General features: G+C 42.4%; 1 protein-coding gene across 1 annotated transcript in view; it reads left to right on the forward strand.

Annotated features, from left to right (window-relative positions):
• The window catches only part of Atp2a2 (ATPase, Ca++ transporting, cardiac muscle, slow twitch 2), a 64,607-nt gene that overhangs the window by 24,247 nt on the left and 28,614 nt on the right, over positions 1-11,746 (forward strand). The window contains exons 3-5 of the mRNA XM_013023080.1: positions 666-683; positions 768-850; positions 8,480-8,591. Coding sequence (XP_012878534.1) covers positions 666-683; positions 768-850; positions 8,480-8,591 — 213 coding nt within the window. The remainder of the gene's footprint in view (positions 1-665; positions 684-767; positions 851-8,479; positions 8,592-11,746) is intronic.

Raw genomic sequence — 11,746 nt, forward strand, 5'->3', positions numbered from 1 at the left:
CCGGGCGCCGCTCGCCGCTCGCCGCTCGCCGGCGGCCTCGCGCGCCCGCCCCGGTGGAAGGAGGACGTGTCTCGCGCTGCTGGGTTGAGCCCAGCGAGACAGTCTCCTGATTTTCAGCCGATTTCTTTCGTTCTGTTTTGTATTGGATTTTTGTATTCTGCGCCCTCCTCTACCCCTCTTTGTTTTTTTGAGACAGGGTCTGTCCTTGTAGTCAGGGCTAGCCTCGGACTCTCTTATGTAGCCAAGCTGGCCTCGAACTCTCGATCCTCCGTCGGTCTCTCCAAAATGCTGGCATTGCAGGATTCCAGCCGGTTTACGAGGCGTCTCTGGGGTTGGGAAATACGCTGGCCTTTCTTGTCCTACCCGAGGTTCGCATCTGGAAGAAGCGATGACCTCGCTGAAACTGCTGCTTGTTTCAGGAACCGTGAAATATTTTACCATCAGACCTAAGGTCACTGAAGATACTGTATTTTTCTTGAAGTATCGTCTTTGGAGGTTTCCCGTTTCGGGGGGGGGGGCTGTTGGACATGCATATATCAAGGTGTCTTTCAAAGACAGTAGCAGTTAAGATATTGGCGATTCCTTTTTAAAAGATAATGCTAAATATCTTTTTTTTTTCTTCTTCCCCTCTTGACATGTGACCTGATGAATTCTACGTTCTGCAGAGTTACCAGCCGAAGAAGGTAAGTAACCTTAACATGTTATCTGTGCAAGTCTGTGTGCCCATGTTGTGGTGGCAACTGACAAAATACTTTTATTTCTAACAGGAAAAACCTTGCTGGAACTTGTGATTGAGCAGTTTGAAGACTTACTAGTTAGAATTTTATTGCTGGCAGCCTGTATATCTTTTGTAAGTATAAAGAAAAATTATTATTTTTTTTTGTCTCCTCCCCAAAGCTAAAAGTATTGCATATATAAACCAGAAAGCAAATAATGCCCATTAAGTGAAAACCAGTCAGAGATGTGAGCTGTGCTCCATGCTTAGAAACAAAAATTTGTATTCTTAAAATACAAATTGAGAAAAATAGATGCCTGGCATTTATAATACAAAAGTTATTCCAGAGTGTGCAAGGTCTTAGGAATCTTTGTGGTTTACCAGCTTTTGGTAGCAAAACATTTTTTATTGGGAGGCCTTTTTGTTTGGGGTTCTTCCATTTGTTATCATGCTGTAAGATCACACTAAGGTGATGTTGGGTGCTGTAGTCTGTAAATAGAACGTACAAAAGGAATATTCCAGTTGCTTCCCCTGCCTGGTAGTGGCAAGGTGACAGTTGTTCCTGACAGTGACAAGAATGATGACAGCAGTGATGGCACCACTGTTGACCAAATTTGGTCACTGACCTTTAAGGGGGAGAGGGGGATATTATGTATCTAAGTTGGACCCCTAGGTTGAGTGGTTCCTGGAGTGAGTGTACAAGATGCAGTGTAGTTGCTTCTAAATATTAAGAAAAAAAGCCAGCTTAGTGTTTTCCCTTGTTCTGTATGTGCTTCCATGCTTGAGTCCTGTCTGGGTTGCTAAGAAACTCATGAAATGCAAGAACTACAGCAGAAAGGGGCGATGAAAAGGGGGTATTTTAGATTATTAACATTTTTTTCCGTTCAATTTTTTTTAATAGCGTTTTTTCCCTTGGATAGTTGATTTGGTAGTTTTCCTAAAAATGGTCATGAGTGGGCACTGATGTTCTGAATCTAGCAACATGAGGGTGCCTTTTGTATTCACTTCTTTCTTTCCTTTTCTTTTCTTTTTTTTTTGCCAGTCCCTGCGCTTCTTTTGCTCAAGGCTAGCACTCTACCACTTGAGCCACAGCACCACTTCTAGCTTTTTGTGTGTACGTGGTACTGAGGACTTGAACCCAGGGCTTCATGCATGCTAGGCAAGAACTCTACCACTAAGCCACTTTCCCTACTCTTGAATTCTTACTAAAAGCTGATAGGAAGGGGGGAAGGGAGATCACACAGTGCACAACTATTTTCAAATTGAGCAAAATTGACATGCCTACAAGGTCTTATTTTTGTATAGTTAGATGTGCATAAGTCTCAGGGACTTACAATCTTGTCTTTATAACAACTATATTAGAGAGATGCTATTTTGAGAACTAAATGAACAAAGCAGTTGGAATTTATCTATGTCAGGTGAAGGAAAGACGACTTTTATGCCTTTTGGGGAGCGGGGGGGGGGTCAGTCGTGGGTCTTGAACTCTGAGCCTGCGTGCTCTCCCTGAGCTCTTCAGCTCAAATCTAGCGCTCTACCACTTGAGCCATAGTGCCACTTAGTTATGCCCATTTTTTTGAAGTAGTGATGACAAGAGGTAACCTTTGTGTACATAACTTGTGCCTTGAGACTTAATATATCATATTGGCTAAGTGGTGTGTAGCCATTAATAATTCAGTTCCCATGAACCTTTTCTGTGGTTTTCATTGAGTAATGTTGTCACAGCATACTATTCAGCATACTGAATCATTTACTCTGTACTTCACATGAGGTCTTTCCGTGGTTTAAAAAAAACAATAAGTGACTACTCTTTTGCCAGTTAAATGAGTAGTGCTATTTGATAAACTGTAATTTCAAAGCATTTCCAAAATAAATGATTTATTTGGGTATATTTTATTTAGGGTTTATATTTATGCTGGGCTTACATAATTCTGAAATAGTCTCAACTTTGGCAGTTAAATACTGGTGTTCACTAAGGTCATGAGGGAGCTCTTAGAAGCGAATCAGCTAGTGTGTACAAGCCAAAGGTAAAATAAAATTTTACTGGATTAATTGTTATAACTTGAAGCAGTATGAAAGTAATGCCATCTGTGGGGCATAAAGAAGCCGCTGGCTAAAGCAGTTGGCTGTTTGGGTTTTATAGGCATCTTTTGAGTGGTCAGTGATTTGTTAGTGAGTAGAATTTGTGATGTGTGTTAATTTTTTTTTTTTTACTTTGAAGTAGGAGTTTGTAGTTTAAGCATTTTCAAATGATTAAAGTAAATGCTATTTGTGTGTGTGTGTGTGTGTGTGTGTGTGTGATACAACATAGCCTATGTAGAGCTGTTTTGGGGTTGAAATTTGAGTTTGTTTTTAGTAACTACCACTTGGAATTACTCAGGAAATGAGCTGTTATATTTTTATTATATGGGTCAATAGCTAAAGAGTGGGTGCTTAGGGAGTACATTTTCTGTAGTCCGCATTTAATTTGCTTGGGCTTCTTTGATTAAAAAGTTGGGGATAAAAATGAATTTTGTAGATTTCCCCATGGGAGAAGTTTGCCCTTGGATGTTGTTCTTGACCTTTTCACGCCTCACCTTCTCTCAGGAAAGACCCGGAGTCTTGTGATGAGTGCATATCTATTGCCTTAACGGGAAAACATGGCCAAGGAGAAATCGGTTTGTTTTGCAGAAGTGAATTAGCAGTTGTTGAGTATATGTAATACACCTTTAGATACAGACTGCTGGGGTTATTTCAAATATCAAACTAAGTAGTAAACTGTTAACTGTAGTTAATATTTTGCTGCAGCCCATGAGATAGTTTTTTTTCTTAAAGTTCATATGGATTAGAATTAAACTTTACATTTCCTTTTCCACATGGATGGTAGAAATCCCTTAATTTGATAATCAAGACTTATTTTACTATTTCATTCTCTTAGGTTAGTAACTTAAATACAACATCATACACTTGCCTAACTGCCCACAATCTGCTTCCTCTCTGTCACTGGCCAAACAGCAGTGAACAAAATGGATAAAGTCCCTTCCTTACCTGGAAAATAATGGAATTGGGAGAAAGTAAAGCGAAGGTGTTGTTACTAAGTCCTCTGAGGAAGAGGCATTGGATAGCACTAGGGTTTGGACTCAGGCCCTTTCTGCTGACTAAGAAGTGCTCTGTCCATGGATCCTCACCTCCAGCAGAAGGTGACATTGAGAAAAGACCTGAAGATTAGCAGCTTTGGGGCCATATTGGTCTGTCTAGCTCTTAAAATCCTCTTTCTGATGAACATTTGTATAGGTATTTTCTACTCTCCAGCCAACTGAAACTTTCTGGACTGTGGCACTTCTCCAACTCTTCGTTACATTTTAATAATTTTTCTTTTTTTTTTGGGTCCGGTGGTGGGGCCTGAACTCTGGGCCTGGGCGCTGTCCCTCAGCTCTTCAGCTCAAGGCTAGCGCTCTACCACTTGAGCCACAGCGCCACTTCCAGCTTTTTTCCTATTTTGCTTATGTGGTGCTGAGGAATCGAACCCAGAGCCTCTGGCATGCAAGGCAAGCGCTCTACCACTGAGCCACCTTCCCAGCCCACATTTTAATAATTTATGCATGTGTGTTTGTCAATGTCTGAAATGTTCAGATTATTTCTGTTAGCATTTCAAAACATATGCGGGCTGGGAAGGTGGCTCAGCGGTAGAGTGCTTGCCTTGCATGCATGAGGCCCTGGGTTCAATTCCTCAACACCACATAAGCAGAAAAAGCCAGAAGTGGTGCTGTTGCTCAAGTGGTAGAGTGCTTGCCTTAGGCTGAAGAGCTGGAGGGACAGCGCCCAGACCCAGAGTTCAAGCCCCATGACAGACCCAAAAAAAAAAAAAAGGATGAAAAGCCAGGTGTAGGTGGCTTATGCCTGTAATCCAAACTACTCAGGAGGCTGAGATCTGAGGATTACAGTTCAAAGCCAGCCTGGGCAGGAAAGTCCATGAGACCCTTTTTTTTTTTGGTCGTGGGGCTTGAACTCTGGGCCTAGGCACTGTCCCTGGTCTCCAAAGCTAGCACTCTAGCATTTGGGGATTTTTCTGTGATTAATTGCAGATAAAAGTCTAATGGACTTTCCTGCCTGGGCTGGTTTGAATTGTAATCTCACATCTCAGCCTTCTGAGTAGCTAGGATTACAGGCATGATCCACCAGCAATCAGTTTTGGATTGCTTATCAGTTAATTAAATTGGTTCATCTTCACCTGGGCTGTAGCACATAATTCTCTGGGTTATTTATGATTTTGAGGCATACTCTCTAAACTATTCAGAAATGGTCAGGTATTGGTGGCTAATGCCTGTAATCCTACATACTCTACAGGCTGAGCTCTAAGGATCATGGTTCAAAGCCAGCCGTTCAAAGCCAGCAGAGGCAGGAAAGTCTGTGAGATTCTTCTCTCTAATCATCAGAAAACTGGAAGTGGTGCTGTGGCTGAAAGTGGTAGAGTGCAGTCTTGAACAAAAAGTTGAGGGACAGAGCCCAGGCCTGGAGTTCAGGCCCCATGATTGACCCCCCAAAAAAAATATTCAAAAATTACTGGTTGTCAGTTTTTTGGGTTTTTTTTTGTCGGTCGTGGGGCCTGAACTCTGGGTCTGGGCACCATCCCTGAGCTCTTCAGCTCAAGGTTAGCGCTCTACCACTTGAGACACAGTGCCACTTCCGGCTTTTTCTGCTTATGTGGTGCTGAGGAATCGAAGCCAGGGCCTCATGCATGCAAGGCAAGCATTCTTACCACTGAGCCACCTTCCCAGCCCCTGGTTGTCAGTTTTAACTAGATTGGATACCATGCTTTCAGCTTCATGAGATTGGCCCACTAGCTCCTCATCAAGCAGAAATTAGTATGTATCAAGTAAGTATAAGAATGTGCCGGATGCCAGTGGCCCATACCTGTAATCCTAGCTACTCAAGAGGCTGAATCTGAGGATCGAGGCTCAAAGCCAGCCCAGGCAGGAAAATTTGTGAGACTTCTCCAGTGAACCAGGAAACTGGAAGTGGTGCTGTGACTCAAGTGGTTAAAGCACTTGCCCTAAGCTGAAGAACTGAGGAATTGTACTCGGGCCCAGAGTTCAAGCCCCATGACTGACCAAAAAAAAAAAAAAAATGCCTGTATTTCCTGAGCATAACAGTTAAAGGAGGGGCTGGGAAGGTGGCTCAGTGGTAGAGCACTTGCCTTGCATGCCTGAGGCCCTGGGTTCGATTCCTCAGCACCACAGAAGAAAAAAGAAAAAAGCCGGAAGTGGTGCTGTGACTCAAGTGGTAGAGCGCTAGCCTTGAGCTGAAAAGCTGAGGGACAGCGCCCAGGCCCAGAGTTCAGGCCCCACAACCGGACTCCCCCCAAAACAAAACAGTTAAAGGAAGGCCACCTAAAAGAAAAGCCTACTGCCTTGCACAAATTAGGATTCTTTGACACTTGAAATCCTATTCATGAAAAATATGTTTCTTTTTCTTTTGGTAGCACTGGGGTTTGATCTCACAGGCCTTGTGTTTGCTAAGCAGTTGCTCTGCCGCTTGAATCATACTTTTTCTTTTTTTTTTTTTTTTTCCTTTAGTTTTTTTCGGATAGGCGCTCACCTTTTTGCTTGGTCTCAGACCACCATCCTCCTATCCCTATCTGCCTCCCAAGTAGCTGGGATCAGAGGCTGTGCAACCATGCCCAGCCATATGCGTTGCTTGGAAAGTGGAGGTATTCCTTGACACTGCTTGCCTTAGTCCTTTTGCTCCAGCGGTTAAGGGATGTTGCTGTAAGTTTATCCCCCAGGCTTGGCTGCCGAGGAGGAAATTCATACCAGCTTTAACAGGGTGCGAAGCTTATCTAACAGCTGTTAATGCCTCACTGACCTTTTAGAAAGGCCCTAGTCACTCTTCAAGTTGAGCAATTTTTCTCCCCTAAGAGCTAATTAAGTTTCTTATTTCTGATATGCTCTCCTTGGCAAATGTTTGGAAGGCCAGTATCAGCAGCTGTGATCCTGCAGCTACCAAAATTTATGTCTTCCTAGAGAAATTTTCATTCTGGCATTAGGCCTGCCCTTACTGCAGGGACTGGCCTGTTGAAAGCCAGCAGCAGCATGTATCACATTCATTCTGGTTTTCTTCCTGCCTCAATTACCAGTGGTGATTGACATGTGTCGGGACATGGCTTTTGTTTTTCCCCTGCTTTAATTTGTTAATTGAGTGTTGCTCTCTTGTAAAATTCATATTAAGCCTTGTTGTAATTGTCATTTTTGATCATTTGCTAGTTGTGCAAAAGCTTAACTTTATTTAGTATTTGACTAAGTACAAATGTAGTCTTTATTATCATAAATCGTCTCTGTTTTTTTAACTAAATAACGAAATATGGACAGTTTTAACTTTTTAAAGCAATGTTGGGTATGTTTGTTTAGCAAACCACACTTTCCAGATTGAATCTTTAGAATTGGCAGTTTCCATGAAGTTGCTACTGGTGATTGGCATTTTTCATTTTTCGGTTTCTGCTTAAATTTGTAACCATTGAGATCACTCTGGGTTTTAAAGTTTTTTATGTGTTTGTGTGCCAGGACTGGGGGCTTGAACTCAGGGTTCTAACTTGGCTTTTTCGCTCAGTGGTGGCTCTGTTATTGAGTCACACCTCCATTTTCAGCTTTTTTTTTTTTCCCCTCCTGGCTAATTGGAGATTAGAATCTGGACTTTTCTGCCCAGGCTGGCTTTGAGCCCCATTCCTTAGATCTCAGCCTCCTGAGTAGCTGGGATTACAGGTGTGAGCCACTGGCATCAAGTCCATGCTCTTTATCATTATTACTGAGATTCTTTGTGTTCTCTTCTTGCCACTTTCATAATGGTTTGATTAAAAACAATATAGTGTGGTTGTTAATTTGTAGATTGGGGCGGGGGGGGAGCACTGGGGGGCGCTGATGGCCTTGCATTGTTCTCCAGGCTGGCCTTGGGTCATCAGTTCTCCCTCAGCTCCTTCCTTGTGACTTAAGTCATCTCTAAAGGAATATCCTTGTAATTCTGAGTTGACTTTTGGTATTATCACTGAAAATAGGCCATTAATGGCTTATATACTACAAATTTGAGTCAATGATCATATTAGTGGTTTTTGTTTTTAGTGTTTTTATTTTTGTTGGTCATGGGGCTTGAACTCTGGGGCTTGAACTCTGGGCCTGGGCGCTGTCCCTCTGCTTTTCAGCTCAAGGCTAGCACTTTACCATTTGAGCTACAGCGCCACTTTCTGTTTTCTGGTATTTTCTTGGAGATAAGACTCACAGATTTTCCTGCCCAGGCTGGCTTTGAACCACTATCCTCAGATCTCAGCCTCCTGAGTAGCTAGGATTATAGGCATGAGCCACCGGAGCCCAGCTACATGTTGGTTTTTGTTATGAGTTTGTACACACATTAGTGTTATTTCATGTGATTATTAAAAATCAAGACGACTGATGTTCACCTTTTACTTTAGTAAAATCAAGAGTTTAAAGTTTTATTTCTTTGAAGTTACGCATATAAAATGAGTTAGATACTTAGGTTTTAAACAGAATTACTACATCAAAAAATAAATTTCTCTCTTGTATATTGTTAAGAAGCTACATAGTTTGGACTCCCAAGAGTGATTATGAACACTATGAACTGGTTGTTTATATAATAACATTTTGCCTCCATTTGTTTTTAGACAATGTAAGAAAAGAGGTTTTGTCTATCATAATTCCTTTAATGCCAACCACTTTTGTTATAACAGTGTCACTAAGCCTAACGACATAACAGTCTAATGCATGGCATTTTCTCTTCTAGGTTTTGGCTTGGTTTGAAGAAGGTGAAGAAACCATTACAGCCTTTGTAGAACCTTTCGTGATTCTGCTTATATTAGTAGCCAATGCAATTGTGGGTGTGTGGCAGGTAAGTGGTAATTTATATAGGTGATTTTTGAAGAAGCTGCATTAATCTCTCCACTACCCCTTTTTTTCCTAGTATGTTGGTTTAAAATAGATCTGTTGAGTGCCATTGTCTCATAGCTGTGATCCTACCTACTCAGGAGGCTGAGATCTGAGGATTGTGATTGGAAACCACCATGGGCAGGAAGGTCTATGAGAGATTCCTCCCCACCCCCCTTTGATCGTGAAACTCGGCCTGAGCGCTGTCCTTCAGCTCAAGACTTGAGACACAGCACTACTTCCAGTTTTCAGGTGGCTAATTGGAGATAAGAATCTCATGGATGGGCTGGGAAGGTGGCTCAGTGGTAGAGTGCTTGCCTTGCATGCATGAGGCCCTGGGTTCGATTCCTCAGCACCAAATAAGCACAAAGAAAAAAGCCGGAAGTGGTGCTGTGGCTCAAGTGGTAGAGCACTAGCCTTGAGCTGAAGAGCTGAGGGACAGCACCCAGGCCCAGAGTTCAGGTCCCACGACCGGACCCAAAAAAAAAACCCAAAAAAACAAAAAAGAATCTTCTCATGGACTTTCCTGCCTGGGCTGGCTTTGAATCGCAAGCCTCAGATCTCAGCCTTCTGAGTAGCTAGCATTACAGGTGTGAGCCACCAGTGCCCGGCTGATCTATGAGATTCTTACTCAATTAACCAGCCAAAAAACAGGCCAGAAGTAGAGGTGTGGCTCAAGTGGTAGAACACCAGCCTTGAGAGAAAAAGTGACAGTGCTTAGACCCTAAGTTTAAGCCCCAATAATGCTAGCAAAATAAAAAAATTCTATTGAAAGGCTACATGTATGTTGTAATGAATGGCAAACTATACCTTATACATACACAGTTTTTACAATTTCTTCTCCATAATAATAGTACCTAAAGAAAATGGATGGGAAAGGCTTGAAATAAATGGTGCTGTGTGTATGACACTTGTGAGGCATGCACAGAACCCTCCATTCCCAGCACCACAAGGAAAAGAAAAAGGAAGAGAAGTTGGCACTTAGGATGCTGATTTAGAATGCTCACCTGACCCAGGAGTTTTTGAGACCAATCTGAGCAAAAGCAAGGAGAGAATTTTGTTCTTTTTGTGGTGGTAGAGAGCTCAGCATGCCTCAAATGTGCTATATTGAGTTCTCTATCACTGAAGTTTATCTCCAAAGTTTTTGTTTTAAGATAGGGTCTCAGCATATAACCCCAGCTGCCCTTAAACTTGAAAACCTATAACCTTGTTACCTTTTTGTTATACGCGAGCTATATTTATATTTCTTCCAAGTAGACTGTTTTTGGTGTAATTGGTTTAAATCTATTATTATGTTTCCTATTCTCTGTGTTAACATGATTGTGTGTGCGTGCATGCCTAGGCACTTTCTCTGAGCTGTCTTTGCAAAGCATGCTCAAGGATAGCACTCTTCCACTTGAGCCATAGTTACACTTCAGGTTTTTTTTTTTTTTTTTTTTGACATTAGAGTCCCATGGACTTTTCCTGCCTAAGCGCGCTTCCAGCCACCATCCTCAGATCTCAGCCTCCTGAGTACAATTATACACATGAAACACTGCCACCTGGCTAAGCGTGATTTTTTTTTTCTTTTGTTGTTGGTCATGGGGCCTGAACTCTGGGCCTGGGCTTGTCCTCAGCTCTACCATTTTAGGCACAGTGCCACTTCCGGCTTTTTCTGCTTATGTGGTGCTGAGGAATTGAACCCAGGGCCTCATGCATGCAAGGCAAGCACTACACTGAACCTCCTTCCCAGCCTAAGCATGATTTTTGATAGCTTCTTCTGCTCCACTCAATTAAAACTATCAGGGTGCTTTTAATTATGATCTTTTTCTTGGAGTCTGAAATATGTAGCTCATCTCATTCAAATATGATTGTGCTTGTTTTAGTTGAGCAAAATAGAATACTCTTGAAACACCTCCATAACCTTGAGCAGCCCATTAGGTTCTACTTGATGTGATCTTGAAGGGTAAGAAGTGAACTATCATGATTTATAAACTTAGAGGGGAGAAAATCTTGAAGCTTGTTTCACATTTTACATCAGTTGAAGAGCAGCAATGATGATAATTTATTCTTCTAATAATAACTTTTGCATTTAGAATGAAGGCCCTTTACAATATTGACCTTATAGTTAAACGGTCTAGTACTTGTTCATTGAAAGATGATGGAGATAAACTAAAGGAAATTTCATCATGAGATTCCCCACATGTAACATCTGCTATACTTTTGCAGGATTGCTTGCATTAAAAGTGAGGCACTCAGAACGGTAGCTTTGGTCATTCAGCTTTAGGCAAGTTTGAGTCCTTATCTCCAATTTCGAAATTGAGAAGAAAAACTGACTTAAGATTGATAATGTTAGTATCTGATGCTGAAAGTAATACATGCGTGCCTGGTGGTACTTCAGAGAATTCCTGTGATAACCTTGTCTTTATCATTAGAATGATAGCTCTTAGAATTTGTGACACCATATGACTTACTTTCAGTTCTTCTTCCATAGCATTTTCTGTGTGCTAGAACATGAAGCATTTTACTAAAGCTTAATGCTCATGACCCTTGTGTTGAGGTGCTGTTTGCTCGACACACCTAAGTGCTGTGGAGAGCCTCAGTAGAAGCTGCACTTTTTTTTTTTTTTCTTGGTGGGGGGGTCCAGTCGTGGGGCCTGAACTCTGGGCCTGGGCGCTGTCCCTCAGCTCTTCAGCTCAAGGCTAGTGCTCTACCACTTGAGTCACAGCGCCACTTCCGGCTTTTTTCTTTGTGCTTATTTGGTGCTGAGGAATCGAACCCAGGGCCTCATGCATGCAAGGCAAGTGCTCTACCACTGAGCCACCTTCCCATCCCCAGCTGCACTGATTTTCATGTGGGTGTGTGTGACTGGATGTGACAGGGCTAAGGACTGCAGTGCATACTTTGTAATTTGTCCCCTCTTGTGGGGTGTGGGGAGGTTGTGTTTTGAGACAGTATCTTTTTTTTTTTTTTTTTTTTGGGTCCGGTCGTGGGGCCTGAACTCTGGGCCTGGACGCTGTCCCTCAGCTCTTTAGCTCAAGGCTAGCGCTCTACCACTTGAGCTACAACGCCGCTTCCGGCTTTTTTCTTTTTGCTTATGTGGTGCTGAGGAATCGAACCCAGGGCCTCATGCATGCAAGGCAAGCGC

This window comes from Dipodomys ordii, unplaced genomic scaffold (assembly GCF_000151885.1).
Source record: "Dipodomys ordii isolate 6190 unplaced genomic scaffold, Dord_2.0 Scaffold66, whole genome shotgun sequence".
NCBI classification, from domain to species: domain Eukaryota; kingdom Metazoa; phylum Chordata; class Mammalia; order Rodentia; family Heteromyidae; genus Dipodomys; species Dipodomys ordii.